Source organism: Trachinotus anak, unplaced genomic scaffold, assembly GCF_046630095.1.
Source record: "Trachinotus anak isolate AG129_WGS33_773 ecotype Australia unplaced genomic scaffold, CSIRO_AGI_Tana_v1 ptg000007l, whole genome shotgun sequence".
Taxonomy (NCBI): Eukaryota; Metazoa; Chordata; class Actinopteri; order Carangiformes; family Carangidae; genus Trachinotus; species Trachinotus anak.
In genome coordinates, this window is record NW_027273858.1 from 7,209,949 (window position 1) to 7,237,500 (window position 27,552).

General features: G+C 42.0%; 2 protein-coding genes across 6 annotated transcripts in view; one reads left to right on the top strand and one right to left on the bottom strand.

The window, feature by feature from the left end:
* Window positions 1–5,789, top strand: part of sdccag8 (SHH signaling and ciliogenesis regulator sdccag8) — a 46,349-nt gene extending 40,560 nt beyond the window's left edge. Inside the window, exons 17-18 of one of the 2 annotated variants that reach the window (XR_011691361.1) lie at window positions 2,225–2,448; window positions 5,021–5,147. Coding sequence is in view for 1 of the 2 variants with exons in the window: in XM_071480187.1 (XP_071336288.1) it covers window positions 5,021–5,147; window positions 5,394–5,432 (166 nt within the window). In the remaining variant the exon portion in view is untranslated. Of the gene's footprint in view, window positions 1–2,224; window positions 2,449–5,020; window positions 5,148–5,393 lie in introns of those variants that run through there. The other variant, XM_071480187.1, reaches the window with a different exon arrangement.
* Window positions 5,790–5,951: 162 nt separating this feature from the next.
* The window catches only part of akt3a (v-akt murine thymoma viral oncogene homolog 3a), a 54,656-nt gene continuing 33,055 nt past the window's right edge, over window positions 5,952–27,552 (bottom strand). For all 4 annotated transcript variants that reach the window (XM_071480191.1, XM_071480194.1, XM_071480192.1 and 1 more), the window contains 10 exons: window positions 25,114–25,258; window positions 24,117–24,248; window positions 23,828–23,893; window positions 22,783–22,851; window positions 20,622–20,744; window positions 19,678–19,806; window positions 13,642–13,856; window positions 12,599–12,686; window positions 11,717–11,819; window positions 5,952–10,848 (listed from right to left, as the gene is read on the bottom strand). In XM_071480191.1, coding sequence (XP_071336292.1) covers window positions 10,763–10,848; window positions 11,717–11,819; window positions 12,599–12,686; window positions 13,642–13,856; window positions 19,678–19,806; window positions 20,622–20,744; window positions 22,783–22,851; window positions 23,828–23,893; window positions 24,117–24,248; window positions 25,114–25,258 — 1,156 coding nt within the window. In that variant the 3' untranslated portion in view covers window positions 5,952–10,762. The remainder of the gene's footprint in view (window positions 10,849–11,716; window positions 11,820–12,598; window positions 12,687–13,641; window positions 13,857–19,677; window positions 19,807–20,621; window positions 20,745–22,782; window positions 22,852–23,827; window positions 23,894–24,116; window positions 24,249–25,113; window positions 25,259–27,552) is intronic.

A 27,552-nucleotide genomic window follows, 5' to 3' on the forward strand; every position in this document is an offset into this window, starting at 1 on the left:
TATCGTGAAAGATTCTGTTAAATTGCATCATGGGAAATGTAGGAAACAGCTTTTTTTTAACCTACTCGAGACAGATTATCTCTACCTCTGCTGCTTCCATGTGGATAATTCACTCTTTCACCTTGGTTTAAATTAAACTCTCTTCTTAAATTCAATTTTACTCGAAACATTGGTAATAGAAGGGTCAGTCCCTCCAAATTACAAACCTCTATCAGAGCTAGTTATGTTGATGATTTGGTTTTATTCACCCATATTTGAGACGTCTGCTGCGGTGTCTGTTCTGTGGCTTGTACAGACTAACAAGGACATTGTCTCTGGAAAGAGATGTTGCTGGTGAATTTAAGTGTAAATTTTAACTGTGTAAGCACCACAAATGAAGGTCTATTCAGTCCCTGTATTGAGGTGGCAGCAGGTTGTGGTTCACCTCGGAGAAATAACGTCATATATTCTGAATCAGTAAGTGAATAAATCCTCTCTATAAAGTCACATTTATCTGTACGAGCAGACCCAGAGTGAATTTCAGAGCAGGCCAGTCGTCACCACAAAATCTCTGACTGCTGCGTGTTTCCTTTCCAGAGAATATTGTCTGGTCCATCTACACGCACAAAGATCAGAGGCTGTGATTGGATAAGGGTTGGCATTTTGTCAGCGTGACTCCGATTAGTTTGGTGGTGTGGAGCTAAAGGCCTTCAGTCGACACATTCACAACACTTCCCTCATCAAACATTTACAGCTTCAGAACAACGGGCTCTGTTTCTGACCTTTAGCTCCTCCACTGTGTGTGTGTGTGTGTGTGTGTGTGTGTGTGTGTGTGTGTGTGTGTGTGTGTGTGTGTGTGTGTGTGATATCTGCTGCACCTTGTGTGCAGCACATCGGTTGTTTCTGTATCTTGTGTCTTCACTCACAGCAGGGCTCTGTCTGTGCGTGTGTGTGTTATTGTGTGACGTGGCGGTGCCCTGCTGCGGTGGCGTAGGAGGGAAAGGGAGAGTGGGCGGAGGGAGAGATGGTGGCTGGTCCAGACATTTTGGCAGCGGAATACAGGAACACCAGGCAGGGAGGGGAGTCATCGCCCTCGGCCTCCAGGACTGGACACAACCTCTCTGAGATAAACTGGAGAGAGGTAGAGCAGGTTATAGCTGTGTGTAGGCAGGGAGGACTGATGGTGATGAAAAAGCATGCTGAGACACTTGATGATGACGATGGAGGAGGAGGAGGAGGAGGAGGGGGCTCTTAAAAAAGAGGGATTAAAGCCTGCGGTGGAAACAGCGCAGGGCAGAGTGAGGACAATGTGGGGGGGGGCAGGGAGCAGATTGTGGAGGAGAGTTGGGATGTTCGCCTCCCCCGTCTGTCACACACAGGCAGCCCTGCCACTGCCAACATGACCAGCAGGGCAGGGGCATCTGTCTCCCCCCCAGCTACCTCTCTCTGTCTCCCTCTGCCCCAAGCCACAACTCTCTTCATCCTCCTCCTCCTCCTCCTCGTCTTTATCACACTTTATTCCTGCCTTACTTGTCTCCTTCTGAACCTGTTGAAACAGAGACGGACAAAAGTGAAAGATGATTATACTCAATAAAATTTTATGTTGGTTCATAGTGCAGTGGTTTTTGTGTATATCTTTTACAGGCTGTGTGTTTTCTTCCAAAGTGTTCCTTTGAGAAGAGAACATGCTCCGTCAGATTGGATGGGAGGCGACTGTGAACTGTCATCTTCAGGTCTCTCCTCAGATGTTCTTTGGTTTGAGTCAGGTCTTTGGTTGAGCCACTCCAGGACAGACAGACTTATCCTGGTGCCACTCCAGTGTCGTCTTAGCTGGATGCGTCAGGTCATCGTCGTGCTGAAAGGTGTCTTAGGTCGGATGTACTCTGGAGCAGGTATTCGTCAAGGACCTCTCTGTATTTGGCTGCATTCATCACTCATCCCTCCCTGATGCTGCCACCACTATGCTTCACAGAGGGAGGTATTAGCCAGGCGATGAGCAGTGCCTGGTGTTCACTAGATACAGTATACTATTAGGAGTTACATTTTTGTCTCATCAGACCAGAGAATCTTTGTTCTTTAAATGCTGTCTGTCAAACTCTGAGCAGGCTGGATTAAGTGCTGCTGAGGTGGCCGTACTTCTGGACATTACTCCAATCTCTGCAGAGGACTTCTGAATCTCTGTTAGACTGACTGTTAGGTTCTTTGTCACCTCCCTGACCAATACCTTTCTTTCCCGGTTGCTCAGTTCAGCCGAATGGCCGACTCCAGGAAGAGACCTGGTGGTCCCAGACTTCTTCCATCTCACAGTTATTGAGGCCACTGTGCTCCTGGGAAAACCTTTCATACACAGGTCTGTGCCTGTCTAAACTGTGTCCAGTCAGTTCAGTTTGACACAGACACCTAGACACATCTGAAGGATAAGATAGGACAAGAGCGCCACAGAAAACGTCTGTACACTTCTGTAAATAGGTATGTAAATAGTTAACTGATCAACATAATGATTATTATTTCTAAACAAACTTGTAGGATATGTTTTGTTTTTATGGTCAATAGAAAATGAAACCCACTGTGTGTGTGTGTGTGTGTGTGTGTGTGTGTGTGTGTGTGTGTGTGAGTGTGAGAGAGAGAGAGAGAGAGAGAGAGAGAGAGAGAGATGGATAAATATGGATGACTAGTTGTAGTTGAGTATGTTCAGTATGCAAATGTGGATTCCAGTGCTGAAAGTTTCCTCTAATTATCAACTGTGTGTGTGAGTGTGTGTGAATGAGTTCACCGCTGTATTAGAGGAGGGGATGAGTGACTGAATGGATGGATGAATGAATGAAATAATTGGCTGCTGGTGGGAAATATCTTAACAGACCCCCCCCCCCCCCCCCCCCCCCCCCCCCCCCCCCCAATCACACACTCAATACACACACTATTCATACACCCTTACCCCCAAATCCCTGCTGGAAAACACCACCTCCCAAACACACACACACACACGCTCGGTATGTGATCCCAGTGAAAGAGTTGATTGTGTGCAGGATGGGCTGTGTCACAGGGGACACACTAATTGGGACATCTCAGTAATGACACAACACTCACACGACTTTCTCACCAGACTGTTTAACCATGTGCAGATATAGTGCGACACTGATCGATTCATCCATCGACCAGACACACACATGTAACGTGCAGCGAAAACAAAATCAACATGTCTTCTGCTTGTATTAATTTCTTTCCTGTATTCCAGGAACAAATGTTTCAGCTTAGCTTTCTGGACTTTGAGGTGTGTTCACACAATGAACACCACAAATCCCGGAGCATATTTCCTCCTTTACCTCTTGTAGTATCTAGGGTGCAGATCCGGTGGCATTTCCCTGGGGTTTGAGATATTCAGCTGACAATCACTGATGTGCAGTATTTACCCAAGTATTGTACTTAAGTACAATTTAGAGGTGTCTGTACTTTACTTGGGTATTTCCATAGTATGCTACTTTATGCCTCTACTCCACAACATTTCACGCTTTGCTCCACAACATTCATCTGACTGTAGTTACTAGTTACTTTTCTAATTAAGACTTCACATTACATAACATGTGATTTGCTGATAAAATACAACACAAAACCCCTTCCAGAAAAGCAGTATTTTTTTGAGTCCCTTAACACAGCTTTCAGATATTAGTTGTTCGCAGTTCTGGCGTCTTTAAATAACTGTTCAAGTCCTAAAGTGGTACAATGATCTAATATTTCACGAAGATTAGAGAAAACAGGAATATATATATATAGATTTATGCAGCACAACTATGATTTCTTTTTCTAATTTATCTTGTGAATTTACAATTACATCCTGACTAAACCAGCTAATTATATATAAAGTAACTAAAACAAACTGCATTTTTAATTACATTCTGCTGATAATACTCACACTAATGTGAATTTTTTCAATGCAGGACTTTTACTTGTAATGGAGCATTTTTACACTGTCATATTAATATGTTGACAAAAAGAATCTGAGTGCTTCTTCCACAACTGTGATGTGAACTAAAATGGCTTTTATTTTAAATAAAACATGAAAGTAATTTCATAGGTTTAAATGATTTGGCTTTACTCACAATTTCAGCTGATGATGTAATTTAATAATAATGCAATTTTAAAATCTAGTGTTGTAAAGTTTTGTGTGCTTGATGTTCCTCACCCCTTGTGTCATTTCATGTTAGTCACTCATATTCAATTTATTATCGTATGACAACGAAAAGCATCACAATTTTTAGAAACTGATGCGACAAAGTTTTGGCATTTTTACCTGAAAAATTACTACAACCATCAATTTTTTACCAAACAAATATTGATTTGTTTTCTGACAGTCAACTAATCCATTCATCGACTAACTGTTCCCACTCTTGTGGACGTCTTTATTCTACTAGTTTGGGACATGGGCGTGTTTAATTTGTTATATTGGGCCAGTCAATGTTTTGTCAACATCCCATCAATGCAGTGACAAATTTGCGTTTGTGCTTTTCAGTAGCACCACACCAAGCTCATCTTTTATCTCCTCATTTAGACTTAGTCAGCATATCAGTCAAAATCTTTTTCTAACCCATTTCTCCAAAAACTATACAGAAGAGGAGGATAATGTGCTGTAGCTGTTCATACAACCTGTATTGTTTTAGCAGGTTCATAGCATCTTTTTGTTACTATTTTCTGACCACAGTATGTGGATCAGTCACATCTGGCCAGTGTCTGATCAGTTCATTAGAGGTTGGCTTGTCCGATCCCGATTCGCTATATCAGATCGTCACTATCTTCCAGCTCCTGCATCACCTCCTTCTGCACGTCTGTACTCTCAGTATAAAACACACACTGCTGTCACATTCATGTCAACAGCGTTGATTATTTGATCAACACAAAGTCCGGTGATATTAAAAGCTCTTTGTGGATCCAGCGCTCTTTCAATATTTACAACATTTGGTTTTTTGTCAGCCAGGAGGGTACGTTCTTCTCACACAGTATAAGTCAATATTGTGTGTCTTTGTGTGTGTGTGTGTGTGTGTTGCAGGCTGCAGCAGTTGGACCGTCACTGTCAGAGCAGCGCCCAGCAGGTGTGTGAGCTGCTGGCCAAACAGAACCAGCTGATGCAGGAGAGAAACTCACTCAGCGAGGAGATGCAGAACCTACGCATAGAGGTACACACACACACACACACGAGGAGTTTGTGACTCACTGCTGTTACCAAATGAATTTGTGATGTTGTCATTTCTCTGCAGGAGCACTTCATAGTTGTCACTTTATTAAAGTCACTTTATTAAACATTTGTCCCTTCGTGACTAATGATCGTGTCTGCTTCATATTTTGTCCTGATTCATTATCAGAGGTCGCGTGTGTGTGGGGCATTCAGATACCTGATGTAGTGTTTGTGTTTGTCTTTCTAGCTCCCCAACATCAGACGAGTCGATACCCTGTCCACATGAGTGTGTCCTGCCTGTTTCCTCCTCTTCATCATCACCGCTGCTCTGCTTTTAATTTTGGATGTAGATGTTTTCACTGAGTAACCTCCTGTGAAACAGAACAAAAACTGTTATTTATGTAACAGAGGGTGATGTGCAGGGAGACGGGAACAAACTGTGTCTAGGTGCTTTGTTTTTCCTTAAAATCTTATTTAAATGTTCAATTTTTTACCAGGCCTGAAAGATCAATTTTCAATTCATTTGACTGTTACTGTGATGTATTAAGTGGTCAGAGGTACTAGGATGATGTATTAAGCATTCATTTTAAATTTTTTTTTTTTTTTTTTACAATTGTAATAAATAAAATCACTGGTACATTAATTAGCCTTGGGAACAGCCTATTTTTTTATTTTAATACACATTTTTTTAATTGAAAAAAAAAAAACCTTAATTCAGAAAAATATTTCTGGTTTCATGTTTTTTTCATTTTAAGTGAGATGAACGTTCAGAAGGTTATAAAGGAAACAAAGTTGACACCAATGCTGCAGATTGACATAGTGCTTTATTGAAGCTGTCTGTAAGAAGGAAAATAATGTGCATCCCTATCATATACATTTTATGTGTAAAAATACTAAGGATGTACAGTGTAAAAAACAGCTTCATGTTGATGGTAATTTGTTGTTTTCACATCCTCGCGGCCTCACTGGCCAGCAGCACTGCATCCTGACAGCATGAGGGACAGAAAAAGGCTGTTTGATCTGCTTTTCTCTGAATCTTTCTGGATCTGCTGAGTTTCCCGACACTGTCTCAGAGTCAACATCATCTCTGCTCCACCGACTTGTCGCAGAGCAGAGCTGACTTCAGTATTACAGTGCTTCGGGGAAACATGGCCCGCTCTGTGAACAGCTGGAAGCTGTCCAGAAATGTCTCACACAACTGTAAAGCTACAGTAGATGGACATGGACATGAAATTAAAACTTTTACACTTTGTAGTATTTGTATGTTTGCTGTTTATAAATAAATGCATCTCATGCTTGTTCATGTTAATAACCATGATGATAGCAGACTAGTACCAGAGAGAGAAGAGAGGGGAGGGATTCTGTCGCAGACATGAGGTCAAATACTTTCAGAAATCCTTCCAAACACTTGAGCCGTTTACTTATTATCTGCATTAAACACCAGGCAGAGCGCAGTTTGTGATTTTTGGCTGACGCCGTTGGTTCATTAACAACGGGCGATATCAATACAGAGCAGCTGAGGTCTTTGAAAGGATTTTACATATTATTCAAATACTCTTGGAGTCAGATCTGTTGTGTGATAGATGTACAGTACAAACAGCAGCAGCTTTAAGAGTGAACACTGTCGGTTCAGCGTCAGATATCGATGTTGATTCACACCAGTCGAGGGCACCTGTAAAGCTGTGAGGAGGCTGAAACTGAATTTCTGCATCCAGTTTAAGAACCTCTGTTTGGTGATAACAACTGAGACAAAGTCAAATTACTGACACGTGCCTACAACTGGTTCCTAGTCTTTAAGGGAAAAACCACATTGATGAAGAGGATTATTAAGCTCCACCTTCTCCACTTGGAGGAAAAACATTTATTTTTTTATGATCTCAGCCTCTGCCATTGTTGCTGCCACTAAGTGAACTTAAATCAGTAGAGGATCGAATAAGGAGAGTTGGGACTGATGGGAAAACTTTTCAAAATGCAAGAGAGGAAGGAGTCAGTGGTATCAGTGGGGTTGCAATGATTGCTCAGTGGATTTTTCCAACATTTGAGTGTATAAACACTGACCAATTTCCTCAAAAGTCCCACTGAGCCTCATTCAGAGCCCACTCTGCAGGGACAGCACTGACTCATCTCTGGCATGTGGGACACAATCACCCAGGTCTTGCCAACTCTAGACATCAGAGCAGCATCAAAGCTATCGGTTGTATGAGGAGGGGAGATGTGCTTTAAAAATCCTCATTTTCTTATAAACTTAAAAAAGCTAAAAATCTTCCTTTAAAGCAGAGCAGAATCAGATTCCTCTGAATCATATAAAAAGTGATGGATGTGAAAGTGCTGTGGCCAAAGCTACAAAGCGGTATTTCATGAACTCTGGTGTCTAATGATTTTGGCGTTAAGCGTGCACATACAGCTAGAACTCCTCAGTCGCTCGCAGACCTGGGTCAAATCAAAGCTGAAATCCTTCCAAATACTTGGGAGTGTTTGCTTGAGCCTGTGGAGAGTGCCAGCTGGGTGGGATTTGTACTGATTTTGAACTATTCGGCTGCTTCGGCTGTGCCAGACAGGCTCAATCGATCACAGAGAAGTATTTTTCATAAGAGTTCTGAGTGCCACTTCGACTCAGGACTAGTGGTGCAGACAGAGGAGGACTACAGCATGCAGGCCAGCGCCATCCTTTTATACTTTGTGCCATAAAGCATCGTTGCTAGCTAATAGCAATTTAATGGATGTGCAAGAGTAAAGCATATGGACTTAAGAGCAGCGGAAAAACAGGTAATGTGTCGTTTAAGAGATATCTGTAAAGAAAAAGGAGGCATTTATTTGAGAACAAAGTCTCTGAAGACTTCAACTGCAAAGTGAAACACGACTACACCCCCTTACTGCTAAACTCCAAAACAAAATGACATCAAATAAATTAAATAGAAAAGAAATTCAAGTTATCCATCAATGATAATAATAAAAACATTCAAATAAATATATTGGAATACAATTTTCTATGCCTAATAAGAGAACATCCACTGGTGCTCTCATTTTAATTCCATATCATCCAGATATTGACGGAGACGTCTTCCACATGATGCTGTTGAGATTTCAAATTTTTAAAAATATATTTCCTGATTCTTTTTTTTTTTGTTTTTTTGATTCTGAAGTGCTGCATGTTAATGTTTTTGACTTATTCTGAGCTAAACCATGAGGCTTACCCGGCCCCAGATTTTTAAATCTTGTTGGTCAGACTGGAAGACGTGACGACAAAACAACCGCAAACAAAGTCCAGACCTGAGAAATGACAGGACACGTCAAAGACAGAGGTCTACAATCCGACGCACTGACAGAAACGCAGATTGACCTCACAAAGTAGCATTTCGTACCCAAACACTGTTCTGCCTCTCTTCCGACTTTCTCCTCTAGTCTGTCTCGACACACTTACAGTAGCACTTACAGTTTAGTCTTTTCCCTTCCTTACTGCTTTACATTCAGACATCTGTGCTTCGCTTATTTTCTTTCTGCTCAACTTCCACGTCGTCTTGCTCTCTGAACTCTGGCTCAGCCTTCACCAACACACACCTGTGGTAAGATTAAATATGGGGGACATTTCTATCAATATCCAATGAGGTGTGATGAGCCTTCATAGTAAATTCCACCTGTGGGATGATCTGGATAAAGTTGGAGGGGGAAAAGGTGATAAAAAAAAAAAAAAAAAAAATCGTATCCTTTTTCTATTTTAAATGTTCTTAAAGCTCACAGTAAACTATCATCTGTCTTTAATGTGCCCTGTCACATTTTGGTCACAAAACAACACAAAAACATCATTAAAATAAACAATGGAGCAGGAAGGCTATCTGCTTTCCCTCCTACATTCTTCAGCCATTTTTGTTTCTTGAGGTGCCTTTTTTTCCTCTCAGCCCTAAGAAATAACAATTTTCTTCTAGAATAATGTAATAATAGAAAAAGTTAAATATAAAACCGATGAGTAGAACAATAAATAGAACATATATATATTATAGCCATTGCTGTGATTGGTGTAAACCCATAACTGTTGATGCATACCTCCTCACAGATCATAATGTCTTTTTTTTGTTTTTTAAATCCTTCATAAGAAACTCACAGGAAACAGGAGATTAGCCATTATCTCACTCATCAATACCTCATAAGTTATCACATTATAAATATTTCATATCGTATCATTCTTGGAGCTTTTCACCTGTACACTCTCTCTCTCCTCATCAGTGCCAGACCTGCCATCCTGAACTGCTCTTTTCACTCTGTAGTGACTCTGTTCCTGCATCAGTTTCCCTTTCCTGTACAAACACAGAGAGGTACAGCCGTGTGGTTTCCAAAGCTATGATAACAATATGTCACAGTAAAGCTTTTCCATCATCGACGCACAAGTACCGTTTCGGTTTTGTTTTCCCTTTTGTCACAGAGGAGACTGAAACTCAGAGGGACTTGCAATGGAGAAATAAATAAAAAAAAAAAAACACTTTTGGGGGGAGGGGAACATTCAAACCAACTTTTTTCCTCCATTTTTCACCTCTGCGGTGATGGATATATCAACCACCTTGCACTGCATTGTGGGTAATGTAGTAAAGCTTATGGCTCGGGAGCTTCATCCTCCTGAACTGCTGTGCTTTGAGGTGCGATCTTAAACACAAACCCATAGTAGTATCTCACATACACACACTCACTTGCACAAACATGACATCCTCTCATCATCTTAACCTACAGAGTTGATGTATAGTAATTGCACATTAGGAGAAGTAGCAACAACTGTTCTGCAGCTTTACAAGCATAGACGTTAATACAGGTGGTTGATGCGTTGCTGGCGCCTGTATAATGACCTGCAGCATTAAGCTAGTAGTGTAGCACCGGGTTTTAGAAGTATAGTAGTTATAGGTGTAGCAGTACCTGTAGTAGTTGTGATAGTAGTTGAAATAGCAGCAACAATAATAATGACTTGCACTGAGCAAAACCTGAGTCAAATCCTGCTCGACAACATGAGGTGTGTAGGATTCTGCTCACTGATGACAACAAGTTTCCTCAATGTCAGCCGGCCTCAATCAATCCCAGAATTATGTGAGGGTTTGAAATCAGACCCAAGTGTCTCACTGAGTCTGGGTATCTGTTTGCAAAAGCCTGAGATACAACCGGTAACGGCAGTTTGGGTTTGAATGACTTAAAACGCTGTATCTCCATGTACAGATAAGAAGCCAAAAAATGTCTCCTTTAAAATGCATCAGCTGTTGTTTAAGTTGATCAGAAGTGTTTGTTTTTAGAGTTTGGCAGGACCGACACTTGTCAAAGCACAGCAGGCCACCAGTGATGCTCCTGTCATTAAAGGGACATTACATAGTAACTGATCACATCACAGCTCGGATCACCTAGCGATTCAGTGCAGGATTCGAGGGTAATTTTGTCAGGGAGTTCTTTGTAAAAAGGGATTCACAAAAATAAATAAATATGACTGGAGAAGTGGACTGGAGAGGTGAAAAAGAGAGGAGGAGGAGAAGGGCAAAATCCTTCAAGTCACTGTTGTTCTGGGTAGGTCCAAAGCTGTGGGTTTTTTGTCCCACACTGATGACCTCAGAGACCAGCTGTGATGGTGTCACCATGACGATGGACCATTCATTCCCGCCCACTGGCCGAGTAGGAGAACTGTGGGAAGTGCGGTCTTCTCTCATTGTCCAGACAGTCCATCCCATCCTCGTCAACTAAGAAAAGGAGAGAAGGAAGTGAATCCAGACGTCATTAATGACTTGATTATTTATCATTAGAATTCAGTTCTCAAGTAGCTAAAATCAAATGAGAAATCTTTGAACTGCCAGCTTGATTTTATGACCTCAAAATATAATTCAACATTAAACATATAAAGGAAGACGTTTGTATTGTACTGCAGATTTAAACAGAACACCATTCAATTAACAAGTGTGTCTTTGATGTGCCAATCTCCTGCTAACTAACTGATGTGCGACCCACAAAACAAATGGAACCTCACATTAGCGCAGAGAAACACATCGGTTCCACTCATGCATAATTCAGTGCCATTTTGAAACCAGTATCTCTATCTGAAAAGGCTGTGAAGAGCTACATGTGGCCTGAGGACTATTAAAGAGACACTTGAATAAACAGACAACAGCACTTTTGAGTGTTTGCTCCCCCAGTTAATTAAAGTGGAAATATCTCACCTGAAGAAAAAGAGGGAGCGATGATAAAGTGTTTAAAACTGCAGGTATTTCTGCTGCTTGACAATGAAAATCTCCTGAATGTGTGGCCAAATAATTTATTAATATCATGGTCCTCTGCAGAAATTATTCAAGCATAAACAGTACCTCTATTGTAAGAGTAACATTCAAACATTAAATACTGATTGACTCCCAAACACTGGATAAACACACAATCCAAACCGGAGAATTCACTTTTTCTGTCAGTCTGTCTAGTTCTATATTTCTCTCTTCACTGAGAATATTTGCAGCTATGTTAAACATGAAAGTGAGATTACAGTGAAGTTTGATGTGGGCATATGTTGCTGTGTACATGTGTGAGGACAGGCAGAGACAGAACAGAGTCTCAGAGACTCACATTTCTCTGGTGGAGTGATTGTGATGGTCTGGGCTGTGAACTCCTCATCAAAGTATCTGGTGTCTGTCTCTGACGTCACCTGAGGCTTGAAGGGGGGGACCAGCTGGGAAGGAAAGGTGAGGAGGACAGAGAGTGCAAAGATTAGAGGACAATAACACCACCGGCTACTGCTGTTTCAAACTACAGAGCAGCTGCTTGGAGGACACACAACTCTGGATGTCACAAATGAGTTCATGAGTTAAAACATAAACTGGGGAGGAGAGAAAAGGAAAGAAAAGAAAGGTAAGCAAAAGGAGACAGGAGAGGGAAAGTGAGGAAAGAAGACAAAAGCCTAAGGAGGCAAAGGAGGGAGGAGAGAGGAAAGAAAAGGATGGGTAAGGAAAGGAGAAATAAGGAAAGAAGGGAGGAGAAAGGAGATAGTAGAGGAAAAGTGATGGAAGCAGAGGAAAGATAAGGGAAGGAGAAATGAAATGAGAGGAGAGTAGGTTGTGAAGTACAGGAGAGATGGTAGAATAATCCAGAGAGGGGAGAACAGAGCGGAGTGAAGGGAGGGAGCTCAGCACCTGTCTAACATGCTATAGGTGTTGCCTCACAGGACCTGGTTCACACTCAGCGGTGTTATATGAGCAAACACACAGACTGATAGAGCTCTGGGATACGAGGTCACACCTCTCCATAATGTCCTGAGCTTTACGCGGCTGCCTGTCTGTTCTCATGCACACATCATGTGTGTTCATGTGTGGTATGTGTTACATCATTAACCCTGACCCTCTGTATAAATACAATTCATCAACTATGATGCACAAAGTTAGAATTTATGAAAATGCAGGGAGCACAACGCACACTGCAAACATATGGTTTTACCATCACATTGCTCCATACCTTCTTATCATAGACATCCTGCCAGTCAACGCCAGAGAAGAAACTGTGTCTCATTATCTCTTTAGCATCATCTGGTCCTCCACCGAGCCTAGAGGAGGGGAGAGGTGACGAGTTAAAGTGACAAAGAGATATTTATGACTTTCTTTAGCAAAATAACATATTGTCAGTAAAAACACAGATGCTGGGTAATTATCCAGTCAGAGGATCACAAAAATTAGGTCAGATGGTGAATGAAACACCTTGAGAAACACACATCCAAGTAATTAGATAAAGAAGTAATTTTTTTCTTAAAAACTCTTACAAACTTTCAAAAGAGTAGAAAATGTATGTATATATGTATATAAGCATCATGTGATGCCATCAGGGAGGCATCAGTCAGGCCCAAACTCATTCCTCAGAATGAAAATGTCCCTAAACACACAGACAGAGTCATAAAGAACTTTGTACAGAGACAAGAAGAAGAGGGAGTCGTGCAGCAGATGGAGTGAGCCCCACAGAGCCCTGATCTCAACCTCATGGAGTCTGGGGTCACATGAAGAGGCAGATTGAGAGTCCACAGAAGAATTGTGGCAAGTTCTCAAAGATGCTTGGAACAACCTTGTCTTGTTTTAAAGGTGGTTACATCAAATATTGATTTGATTTATTGATTTAGGTTTTTTTCTGTTTACTGCTCTTTGTGTGAAGTTAAATGATAAATAAAAACTATTAATGGCATTCTTTTTGAAAGCATCCTCACTTCACCTTGACTGCCTAAAAAGTTTGTAATGTTTGTTCATATCCCTGATGAAGTTTGTTTTCACTGAAAAACTGTCAGAAGTTTTTTTCAGTTTTTTTAGGGACATTCAGTTAAATGACTAAAATGAATCTCTCCAAAATGTAGCAACAAAGAAATGATTTATGAATTTAAGAATTATTCACATTCATATTTGCCATTTTTTGTCTGTATCACATCTATTATATTATATACAGATATTATATTATCTGTCCACATTTCTGCATTTTCACACATAGCTACGTGCAGTACATTAAACCTGGACACACACCGTTTGTTGGGGTCCTTGATGAGCAGGCCGGACAGCAGGGACTTGGCGTCGGCTGACAGAGTGCGTGGGAACTTGATGTCCTCCATGAGGATGAGCTCAAACAGCTTCTCGTGGTCCTGGTTGTAGAACGGCAGTCGACCACACATCATCTCGTACGTCACCACACCCAAACCCCACCAGTCCACCGCCCGACCATAGTCGTTGTCCTCCAGGACCTGAGGAGAGTAAAGAAACACAGACACACAAGTTCTGCTTATTTAAATGGGGCCATTTGTTTTATTGGACATCTGCTTTTACTCTACTTTTATTGGACAATACTGACTGCCCAAGGTATTCAGTGAAGAGACAGATGAGCAAGGAAGGACAGCAATGGAGAGTCAATATGCCATTGTGCTGAAGGGATAAATAAAAAAAACCCAAAAAACAGTAAAAGTCTTTAATTTGAGCAGAAGCAGCTGCACAAATAACGAGGGCTGAGGTGTAGATAGCACCCGCCACCCCCAATACACAGACACACATATACAGAGGCAAACATCATGGGACAGCAGGTCTTCAGAGGACCCTGTTACAGTAAGGGACTCAGTGTGTTGGCGTTGCCCACCAGATGCCCCTCTGGTCCCTGCCAGCTCTCCCTGGCACACTGATGCTCTCCTGGCAGGGACAGACAGGAACGTCCCTGGATGGAAAAGGCAGGAACAGCCCGCAACACGGGTCAGGGCCAGTCCACCCTCCAAGCTGGCTAGCACAGGTACTGTACTGTGTGCTGTGTTGTGTGTGTGTGCTGTGTTGTGCGTGTGTGTGTGTGTGTGCATATGGAAATAGGTCCTGTGAAAGAAGTCATCCCCATATCAAAGTCTTGTGTCTGGGCTGCCTTACAACTCCAATTCCCTGACTGCTCTTCTCGAGCTATCCTCCCAATCCTGCCTCATCCTGCTTTTTCCGTCCTCTAATCATGCCTTCCTTCCCCTCGCTCGCTCCTTCTCTTTCATCCTCTCATGCGCCTGTTCGTTCACCTCTGGAGGAGTGAGGAAGAGGAGGAAGACACAGAAACTGAGGTATTTCAGGTGCTGCTGCTCATTAACATAATAAGCTTATTAAGATGATGAGTGTACATGTATTGAGGCATGCTTGTGTTGCGTGTGTGTGTGTGTGTGTGTGTGACTGACGGACAGACAGGCAGGGCTGGAGAGCAGCCAGAACAGCATATGTTGTACATCTCGCCAATAATAATAACATCTCACTCACTGTTAATAATGGACCAGGCACGGTGGACGTGAGCACACGCCAACAGACACTAACACATGAATGCAAACACGCACAAACGTACTCACACAAAAACATGTTTTTGACAATTATTATAAGACTGCACGATGAAACTATATAGCAAATGTCATTATATCTAATGATTCAACATTATACTGCAGACTGAACTAGAATCTGTTACTAGCAGTAGAAAGATGGGTGGAATACGCAAATAGTACAGGTGTCATAAATACACAAATAGCTTCGTTTGAGTAGAATAGAGACTTGTTTATCCAAACTGCAGACTGACTGACTAGGAAAACAAAAAAACACTCAAATGTAAATCATACTGAAATTTAACCTAATATATAAAACCTAATATTTAATACTTGTTCTCCGAAGTTCCACACTGACATATGCCTGTAACACACATTAACATACAAATGGTACATTAACATTTAAATAGTTGAGAAAGGTGGTGGTTTGACTTGGAAAACTGCCAGTATGACATTTCAAAATGAATCTATATGATATTACGTTTGATAAATCAGTATGATATCATGAAAATGATATCATCAGCAAACAGATTGTTAAAACACCTCTCACCGAGGAGCCAAAAAGTTTTCGTTTCAGCCACTGATATTCATTCAATGTTATTTTCATATTGCCTATAAGGAATCCTGCACCTTGAAGTCCACAATTCTCTGAGAGCGTTACTGTAATTTACAATCACCACAATATAACAAAGGGTGATAAAGGTAGGCAGAAAAGTCTCTAACATTTTACTGGGGCTTTCTCCCAACAAGTGTCAGATGCGGTTCTGTTGTATAACCCCAACTGTAAATCATGTTAATTCTCATTGTGCTCTGAGACCAGGTGAAAGAAAACACCAAACAGCTGCCTGTAGGTTTACACAGCAGCTCAACACCACAGAAAGTCATTAACTGACTGAGCTCATGCACTCCACACTAAACTGCTAATGATGCAGGCGGCTGCTTCAGTTTGTGCAAGTCAACATGTGCATGGAAGTGAATAAGAGAGCTATGTGTGCTTTTTTATGTGTGAATGTGTCTGTGCATCTGTGTGTGTCTAAGAGTGTGTGCATTAAGCTGGTCACCCTGTTGGCAGCTGCAGAGAAGAACTGGGGAAACGAAGTGCGCCAGCAGCTCCAGATATACTATTGATTGGTACGGCTGGAGGGATAACACTGGCTTAGACTGCTGGGAGACTGTCAGACACACACACACACACACACACAGCAGATGGAATATTTATCCGTCCTCATCAAATTCATAAAGTTTTGAGAGTGAGGCAAACTAGGAGATGTTTGGTGTGGTTTCAGTCCCTGCAGCTTGAGGAGACACACACACGTGCACACACACAAACACCCACGCACACACACAGGCAGTGTGTGTGCAGTTTATGAAATTCAGAGCTGCTCACAAAGCTGTTTTCGATGCTGATCTACAGGGCTGAGTGCGCTGTGTGTGGAGTCTTTGTATAAAAAAGTATAGTATAGCAATGTATACAAATAAGTTGGGCATGTATATGTATGTGTGTTTTAGTGTGTTGGTGTGTGTGTGTGTGTGTGTGTGTGTGTGTGTGTGTGTGTGTGTGTGTGTCCTGGGACCAAAGAAAGTGGTGGCAGCTCGGTTGCAGGCAGGGAGCAGATTAATCCACACAGAGCCAGAATGCTGCCCCACAGCCCTAGGCATGGAGGCATCGGAGTGTGTGTATGTCTGTGTGTGTGTGTGTGTGTGTACACTATGTGTGGAACAGAGTGTATATTTAAGAAAAAGACAGGATAAATAAATAGGACAAGGGAGAAAGAGGTAACAAATGATAAATCAGCAGGATAGGATAGGAGAGGAAGAGAGGAGAAAATGAGAGGAGAAGATGAGAGGAGAGGAGAGGAGAGGAAGAGAGGAGAGGAGGAAAGGAGAGTAGTGGTTAAAGGCAGCCATGAGGGAGAAGGTCTTGTCCTGTCCTGGTCCCTGTTGGGACAGCCATGTGGCAGCTAGAAGCTGTTCATGGGACAAGGGCTTTGGCAGCCTGGACAGCACTAGATGGGACGGGATGGGCACACACAGCCTGTGGCTGTACCAGCCCAGATACCCAGCAGGGAACACACACAAACACACACACACACCTCACAGTAAACATATACTCACATATTGTTGGTGTCAAATGTGGACCTTCTATCTGAAAAGTGCTGTCATTTGGAAATTGGTTAATGCTGACACAGTTCTGATATCTTGAACTGTTTTACTGATGGCTGAATATGCTGCTATGTTTATGAGACATTTACAGTTACAATAGCAAAAGAAAAAATTCACAATGCCCGACATATACAACATACAAACAAAACGAAAACAAACAGATACAAATACATGGAAGGAAGCCCAAATCCATCCCCTTCAACACTTTCAACAAAAAACATAGCCACAAGGAAATGTGTCAAACACAAAAAATATGAGAAAACAGAGAAAAAACACCCCCCATGTGTTTTCTCTGATCCTGTTCCATCCCTTCACAAGGACCTTATACTGCTTATTGAACAATAATCTCACATTAATCTTTTTTATTTTTGACTATCCTTGAAACAAACAACAACACTTCAATATAATGCTTTAAAGTTGGGCTGAAGAATTATTCACTTTACAGTGTTACGTTGCTGAAGTGTGTATGACTTCCTTCAGGCACACAGCAGACACAAACCCTTTTTATACACTGCTCATCTGCCCTTTTCACTGACGGCAAACACAGGAACTGTCTGAATTTCACTCCTGTAACCCTGAAATATTTTCTCTCCCTTCTCATCTTCCTCTGTCTTCAACCCCCACCTCCCCCTTTCTCTTTTTAATCCCGGCTACTTTGCATCTCTGTAACTTGGCTCAGAGCAAACTGTGTTATTTTTACACGCGGGCGGGCGAGCAGAGCGAGCGGGCGGGCGAGTGGCGGCGGTGTAGATTTCCAGGTTTTTTCCGAGCACCTTCCTCCAACCTCGCCCATCTGCCGCCATCTGCCTCGCTTTAGCCCGCACTTTCTACTGCAATCACACACACAGCACACACGCGCGCACACACATAAACGCACACAGACGCACATCCTGTGAAAAATAACCAACAGCCTCCAATCAGCTTTTGGCACGCAAAGGAAGGGACTCTAAAAAAAAGCACAAAATGCTGCGCCAAATTGTCCTCCATACTTTTTCAAGTGGGATATACACTATGCCTCTCCCCTCCTGCTTTCATCTCCACATCTCCATCACTTTGTCTCCACCACCCACAGTCCTGCAACGCTCCCGCCAGTTGATCTGCTGGCCTTCGAATGAAGCAGTGCTGATGGCTGGACAGCGGATGGCTGCAAAAAATTATTACAAGAATGTAGTGTGTGTGTGTGTGTGTGTGTGTGTGTGTGAGTGCTGTGCTGTGCTGTGCTGTGCCCTTTTGCAATTCATCCAACACCCTCATTCACACGGATATTTACAGTTCACCCTGATATTATGGAAATGGTTTGACTGTGAAATCTGCAAATGAAAATGTACATACATAAATTCCACTATAAGAGGGTTTCAAACATGCTTACAAAACGCAGGGTATTATGGGTATGGGGCTGTGAGAGAGTACCTGCATAAACACTTCATAATTCAAGGGTAGTGTATTTGTGTGTACTCTGTGTGTGGCTTCTGCAGATCCTCCATGAAATTACCCAGAGTACGCCCCTTTATCAAAGATCAGTCATCATCCTGGTAGTTAAACTCAGCCAGGGCTGTTGTTAGATAAACAGGTGCTGTGCAGTGGGCAACATGAGTCCCACAGTTCACAGTGGCCGTCCTGGTGGAACCCTGAGCGATGCAGAAACACTGCCTCATGGAAAGACTGCCTGTGGATGCCACAGATGCTTTTATGTACTACAGAGCCTCAGCCAATCTTGTGTTCATAAAATAACCAAAATACATGTACTGTACATAATCGGTCTCATGTGTTTAAACACTCTAAATTCATCAAAGATGTCTTCTGATGTTATCTATGTCTATATTTAAAGTAGAGCAGAATATCACATTCAAGTTTGATGTTGATTTTGTACATTTTGTTTTGTAACTTACAAATATTTAGGTTTACCTTGGTAAGCAGGTGATAGACAAATGCTACATTATTACTTACTTGCAGTATATGACTGTACCTGTATATGATGCATGGAACTACCGTACTCTACAAAATATATATGCTGTAATTGTCAGTAACATAACATGAACTGATTCTGAAAAAATTGCGTTTTGATTTGAAGCTCATATTAAATGCTAAAAAACCACATCACAGCATATACACTCAATAGAGTTTCTTTTACTACTCCCTGTTACTTACTTATTTTATTTTCATACTATATTATTAGTAGATATTGTGAAATAATTTTTACATTATACTTCTTACCTTACTTTAGGGTGTTATTTTAAGGACACACAGATGAAAGGTTGTGTTACTCTTGCACTAATAACTTACTCTATAATGGGGCAACATAATGTACACATAGATACAGTATGGTAGTTAAAGCAAGAAGGGAAAGAGAGACTGAAGAAGTAGACAAAACCCAGACCGTTAAAAACCCTGATCATGAATTACTTAAAGTCAAGAAAGAAACATCTTCATGAAGATAAAGAATGGGACAAGAATAATGGCAGAGAGGTTCAAGGTATGAGCGGCAGAGAGAATTTAAAAAATACAATTAAAATTAAATCAAAAGAAAACCACAGAAAATAAAAGAGAACAGATTAGGAGAAAATTAAAGTGTTACCTCAGGGGCAAGGTACTCTGGAGTGCCACAGAAGGTCTTCATGGTAGCAGCGTCTGTGATGCCCTCCTTGCAGAGGCCAAAATCAGTGATCTTGATATGGCCATCTTTATCCAGCATCAGGTTTTCCAACTGAAAGGGAAACAAAATACACAGCAATTCCCACAATGCAACTTTCCTCATCAGAATCTCACAAATCAGTGGAAACAGTAGAGGAAACAGTAATTCTGACAATGCATTTATTGAGGACTGGCTTGAATTCATCTCAAGAGCTTTTTGTCGAAGGTTTTGTAAAATATTTCATTCTCACTGTTCGTGACTGGAAATCAACACTCACACTGCTTTGTTAATTGACAAATACTTTTTGTGGACTGTGGAGTCAAGGTTTTACTGCTCTAAAGAGGAGCACAGAGGAAGACAGGTAAGGAAAACCACATTGTGTTACCCCACATAGTGGCAATACACACACCGAGACACACAAATTCTAAGCAGAGGAGGGAACTCAACTTCAGGCGTGTAGTGGAGCCACTCAACCTTTTAATTTTAATGGCTGAAGTGTTTTTCTCGCTCTCTGTCAGCTTTTTCTCCTTTCTGTTTTCTTGGCTGCTGTGAGCAGGGCTGGGGCCAAGGCTGCCAGGCAGACACTCAGACAGAGCCATCTACCTCTCTGCCTCTGTGGCATCAGCACCCCCTACCCTCCCTCCTCCTCCTCTGCCTCTGCCTCCCACACTTCTTCACTGCTTTATGTCTGTGTGAGCTTGTCCCTATCTCTCTCTTTAATTACCCAACATCCTGAGCCACTCGTCTCCTCCAGGATGAAAAAAAGAAAAAAACTAGGGAAACATAAGAGTTTGAGGGGGGGCTTAAAAAAAAAAAGTTTTCCCTCAAATATCTGATCACTCTCATCCATGCCCCCCAACCAGCCTCCCTTCTCTGTTTCTGTTTACCTTGAGGTCCCGGTACACAATCTTGGCTGAATGCAGGTAGTCGAGAGCTGAGACGATCTCGGCGCCATAGAAGCGCGTGCGCTCCTCTGAGAACACCCGCTCTCTGGACAAATGGAAAAACAGCTGCGGGAGAAAGGGGGAGAAAGAGAGAGGAAGAGAGGGCGAGAGGGAGAGACAGGGAGAGGGGGGGAGGGGGGGACAGCAGGGACGGCACAGCAATAATTACTGATTTATTGGAGGAAATTAGCACAACACAAACTGGCTGCCCGCACCATATTGAGATGATAGATAGTGGAGGGGAGGGTGAGCGGGAGTGCGTGTGTGAGGGGTGCATGTGGAGAGGGGCTGTGTGGTGGTGGGGGGGGGGGGTTTGTCTCGGAGGAGGGCGGGTGGAGGCACTCGGCAGCTGGCGCCTCATCTAGCAGCCCCCCTCACCACACAGACACATACACACGCGCACACACTCACAGTCACATACCTCTTCCATGTTACCCTCTGGGCTAGGTTGGCACGGTGCTGGCGTGGAGTTCGGCGACGGGGGCCAAATCAAGGGTTTAATCAATACACCAGTCTAGTTAAAGACAGGCCGACCGCCGCTGGCACTGCCGCCAACTACCCCACCCCACCTCCCATCCCAACTGCCTCCAGTGCATCACTCATTAGTGGCCTAACTGGCCTTGCCCCTTGAGCCTCTGTCTTCATTTGCTCCATTCTCATATCCATCCCTCTGTTTTTGGCAAGAGGGTCTTTTTCCTACTTTAAAGAGTCCACAACTCGTTTTTTTCCCCAGGTGCCTTGACCTCCTGTCCCTCCTCTGTCTTGCTTTTTTATCTCTCACCTCACATTCCCTGTGACTCTCTCTCCCTAGCCGTCAGTTGTCAAGTTGTCACTGTCGCACTGCTACACATGTGGCACCAAAATGACACCAGCCTGCTGTGCCGCACCAGTCAAGTCGTACAAATTACCCATGAGGCCAAGGGGCACACATCTCTCCATTAATTGTTCAGGGAGGTTTGCATATGGCCGCTGGAGTGATGCTCACAGACCACCTTGCTCAAATGGTGTCTGTGTGTATCTGTGTGTAGTGTGTGTATCTGTGTGTGTGTGTGTGTGTGTGTGTGTGTGTGTGTGTGTGTGTGTGTATGTGGAGGGATGCAGTGAGAGGGGGTAACACGACAGGTGGGCCTTCATCAGTGTACTGGCAGCTGTGACTGTGGCAGGTTTGTAATGGGCTGTGTGTGTCCATGTTTGTGTGGTATGTGTGGTCACAATTCGTCCGTTGAGGTAAAAATTTGCAGTGTGTGTTTGTCTAAGTATGTGTGTGTTTGCTGGTGTTTTCTGTGTGTGTGTGTTTGCTCAGGCCTGGCGCTGGCTGAACTGCCTAAATAACTGGGAGGGGGAGCAGGTGACAGTTACACTGAGGGAATGAACCAAGATTGCAAAAACGGCCCGATTAAATATCTGAGAAATGGAAAAGTGGGGGAATCCAAACTCATTTCGTCTCCGACTGTCATTCTGGCTATATCTGCCCCATAGGTGTGTTCATAAATAGACACAAGCAGGAGAGACGAGAAGGCAAGCGAGAGGCCAGTTGGTTGGCAAATTAACTGTGTTAGAAAGCAATTGAACAGTGAAACTTTAGTCACTTCTTGAGTGTTTGCACGTCTAAACGTTCCTTTGCTGCATACTCCAATTACACTATATTGCCCCATGTAAAAATTATGAATTTATCTGTGAGACATTTATAAACCCAGACAAATGTTTAGGTGAACATTTTTGAAATATTTGAAACGACTCATTTACTTTGAAAACAGTCTGTTTTAGTTTGGTTTGACACTGGCATCTGCAGCACTGGAAAGTGATACATTTGTAATAACCCTGATACATAATTATTATTTAAGATAAATAATTACTTATCAAAATTAAGACAAGCAAAGAAATATATATTTCACATACTGTGAATTTGTAGCCATAGCCAATTTTCTGGCATCTGAGTTTCAATACAGCTTTGAGCTTAGAGCAGAATAGGAGGAGTGCCTGTCAGTTACTGTGGTGGAGTTGTGGTTTAACTGGCTGTTTAAAGCAGTAGCACAAAGATGGGTAACCACATTCAGCATAATCATCATGAGTGTGTGTGTGTGTGTGTGTGTGTGTGTCTTACCTCTCCTCCATTCACATACTCCATGACGAAACAGAGGCGGTCTTTAGTCTGGAATGAATACTTCAAAGACTGCAATAAGGACCACACACACAAACATGCAATGAGTGCACTCATACAAACACATAAACAAATCTTGTGGTATATACTGAGGTCAAATTATCAAACAGTAGTGTAGTAGTGTGTAGTGGAAAAAGTAGTGTACAACTGACTGTTACTCATCAAGCACTATGATGCCTTAACTGACTCTCTTATTTCTGTAACAGCACAAACATAACCAGCTGCACAGTTGAATAGCATCAAATATTGTTTTTTGATTTTGCAAAGTAACACATTATGTACTTGTCTTCTACATGCACTCCCTATAGAGTGAACAGTGAAGTGACGGAGTGAGCGATTTCATACGCAGCAAGAAGTCTGGTCCCATTCTAGCTAAAACAGCAGGAGCAACAAAACGTGATCATTCATAGCTTCAAACAGTTTATGTCTGTATTTGCTTATTCAAAGCAAATATGTGAGTGTGTGAAGTAAGTGTGTGCGTGCGTGTGTGTGTGTGCGCGTGTGTGCGCGTGTGTTTTTGTGTGTGCATTTTCTTTCAAGGGAGAAAGCTGCTAGACAAAAGAACAGTTGGTCTGAGTCTCTTTGTGGCTGCAGGTGTGACAGGGGTAAACTCAGATGTGAACTGTAATTGCTCTCACGATAAGGTGTGTGTATGTGTGTGCGTGTGTGCGTGTCTGTGTGTATGTGCATGTGTGATATATATATATATCTGTGAGTGTGTTTCCAGGGAGTGCTGTAAAAATGAGCAGCGGCTAACGTGTGAATGTGTACATCAAAGACAGAGTGCAAAGCTAACAGACGTTGTTAATGTACAACAATTTGACGTCTCACTCGTAATTAGCCACGAGAGACACAGGTAAGTATAGGATCAGTATGTCACCTGAGTGTGTGGGCAGATGTTACGCTCACTCTTAAAGATGTCTGTGCATTAAAGTGTGCACATATGTCTGAATTATACCAGTTGTTTTCGTGTATTTGATGTACTTACAGTGAGAAAGGGGTGTCTGGTGTTTTTCAGTACTCTGCTCTCTGTGAGTGTGTGAGCCACTTCATCCTGTACAGACACAATAAGATAAAAGCATTTTCTATCAACAGCTAAATAAGAAGGAAGCTGAAGAGCACTCTGAGTGCTAGAAAAGAGACTGACATCTGAAACTGGACTCATAATTAAAAACAGCCAGACCAAAAGCCTCAGTTTGATATAGATGTTTGATATAAATACTGTGAAAAGATATATAAGTATAATCAGTAGATGGAGAGTTTCCTGCAAGACTGACCTTGGCTATGATGACTTCTTTTTTAAGGATTTTCATGGCATAATATTTCCCGCTGGCCTTTTCTCGGACAAGAATCACTTTGCCAAAGGTTCCCTTTCCCAGCAACTTCAGGTAGTCGAAGTCACTCATTGTCTTGAGGGAGGGAAACACAGAAATCCAACATCAGCAATTCATCTACGTCTCAATTTGAATAGTTGTTATGTTATGGCATTTGGAAGTTTTGATGTTTCACTAGCAGTGCAGGGCAGTGTATCGTTTGGAAAGTTTCAATACTATTGTCAATACAGTACCTGTACAAATACTATTTTCTGCTTTGAGAAATATAATCCTGTTTTTCTAAAAGCCCTTTTTTCATTTAACATAAGAGGCCAAACTTGTCAAATATTAAATGTTTTCTAAACATAGACAGCAAAGAACTTTGATGAAATTTAGTAGTAATGTTAAAGTTCCCTGATCACATAATGATCTTAGTGGCCCTCTAATATTACAGCTAGTTCAACTGACAGGCCAAAACTTCCCCTTGTCCAACCCTTTTGTCTACATACCTTGAAAATTGTTATCACACTAATGCAAAATTACACCCTACAAGACCTTTACAGTGTGGAGTGTAATAAACAGTGACGCCTGCAGGGGGCGCTACCTATACTTCAGACTGTGTAGTTAACTTGATACAGCTAGTATAAATTTTACCCACGTGTAGCCTTTGCCTTTGATACCAACTACATTTACACAAGTAATTTTGCATGACTTCTTTTACTTGCTGGATCGCTATAATTTGGGAAAACCAATTTACACCCTTGTTGTTGCAGGGGATATTTCATTAGTTGACACAAACCTGCGAGTGAGAGAACAATTTCTAAAATTGCAAGCAGTCAAAGGTAATAACCTATTACATGACAATGAACTGCAGCAGTACAGCTGGAATAATTTCTGTATTTTCAGAGTGAGTTTGTGTTTGTATGTCTGCATGTGAACGCATCCGCTGTTGTGCTTTTACCTTGCGTTTGTGGTGCGTGGTAGAGATGTCCATCTCCTCCTCAACCATGTTGTCAATATTGGAAGTGGGGCTGCACTGGATCCTCTCCTCCTCTTGTCTCTGCAGCTTGTCAGCCACCATCTGGATGGCCTCTGTCCACTCATCTCTGGGTTTAGAACATACAACAAGATAAAGTTTATGGAAGCACTCAAGTCAAATTAACTCAGCTTTATTTATACAGCACTTTAGACACAACACAGTTTGTGTGCACTGTGCAGAGTGCACATAAAAAAAACATCAAAACAGAAAAGAAAGTTAAGTCTAAGAATAGAGTAAAGATAATAAAAAATCAATTAACAGAACAATAATAATGATGAGAGGTCTACAAGAAGAAAACGACAACCACTAATATAAATAATTTCCATTTCATGAATAGCTTGAAAGGTCAGGTTAAGAGATGCAACAACTTGTCGTTCCACAGAAAATTAATGGCAACTATTTTGATAATTAATCATCATTCAGTAATTTTTTAAGTACCAAGTACTGATTCCAGCTGCCTTAAATGAGAGTTTGATTCTAGGCATTTTACACTATTTTCTGACATTTCATGGACAAAATGATTAATGAAGAAAAATAGAGTAATTGATAAAGAAAATTAGTTATCTGCAGCCCTGATACAGTGATTCAGTTTCAACAGAAATTGAACATGTGCAGGTTAGAGGCAAAGGTAGCAAAGGGCTATCATATTAGATAACATGATATTGTACAACTGTTTCTGTTATTGTACCCCTGTGCCCTGTCTGGAGCTGGCCTGACTTGAAATGCTTAACTGATCAAACAGCATAATACATACATACAGTAACACATCATTTCAAAACCAGCCCTGGTGACAATACATTACACCGGTGTAAAATATAATATTGGTCACAGATTCTCCAGTAGGATGGCTAGTGCACTTATTTAACCAGGTTTCTAAATGCGCTAAAGTGTTTTCAATTAACATAAACACCTATTTGTTCAGCAGAGAGGAAACATGGTCAACTAGAGAATCAACCAAATGAGCAACGATCATGGAGCAGAACTAATGCCTACCAGTCTGTGCATGTGTGAGTGTGTGTGTGAGAGGGAGAAAGTGTCCATGTGTATGTGTGAGAGGGTGAGTGAGTGTGTGCACAAACGCACACCCATGCATTAGAGGGAACAATGCATTGTTGTTTGCTGACATTGTTCCTCCCCATTGACTTCCCATTAGCGGTGTTGTTCAACATCTGTTGAGAGGAAGTATTTGAGTTTGATTTTGCGTGTATGTGTGTGATCATCATCTGTAGCAGAAGGCCAGCCATGCATCAGAATGTGCACACACTAACTGTATTTAACGATGATGAATATTATGGTTTGTTCACGGGGCCAAGTTTCCCTCTGCTCTGATAAACAACAGAGAAGAGAAGAGAAGAGAAGAGAAGAGAAGAGAAGAGAAGAGAAGAGAAGAGAAGAGAAGAGAAGGACGAGTAAATCTGGAGACTTTAGGGTTTTATCAATGTCCTGAAATTGTAAATCTGGTTATATTGTATTATTTTGTTGTTTATTAAATAATATTTCTGACTTCAAACATAAATTGAAAATGCTGAAAAAGTTGTTTCTTCATGACTGAACTGGGTTCAGAAAGAAGTCTCCTTTGAATCTTCACTCAAACAGTGTTAATCCTGTGCCACATGCAGTCGTACACGTTTGCAGAAAACACTAAAGATCCCGAACTAAGGTGAACCAAAGATGATATTCAAATATTCAGAAATCCTCCAGACTCCAGAGAAGCAAGTCAGGATTTACAAGTGTGCACTTTCAAACACACTTACCCAGTGTAAGCAGTGAAAAGATCATAATAATGAAACCTGTTTGACTCCCAAACGATCACCCCAGTGTCTTTTGTTTTGTTTTGAGTTAGATGTCCATATGTTTCCTTGAAGGATCTGGAAGAACATCCATGTGAACCTAAACAGAGCAGTGTGTTTTTAAGATCTGAATCCCTTTCTACTGCAAAGACTTCTGAGCATACCCTACACACTGCAAAACAAGGGCAAACTCAAGTTACACTCCATCTACAACAATGGAGCACTCAATTTGTGGCACCCATGATGTGCGTCTGCGTGTCTAGCTACATGAAAAGCAATGGGAACTCTCTCAAGGTCAGGCAGCAGATAAATGCTCTCTCTCTTGCTTAGAGTGTTTTTTGTATAATGAGTTTTTTTTGCTAATGAGAGATAATGGGCCTGCCTACAATCGGGCACCACGCCAACATGTGCCACCCCCTCTGCTCACGGCTGGGGCTGTGGTAGCTGGAGCCCTGCCAGCACGGGTACAGTACAACAGATACAGTAAGATACACACACACAAGCACAGAGATCCAGTTGTGGAACACACACACACACACACACACACACACACACACACACACACACACAC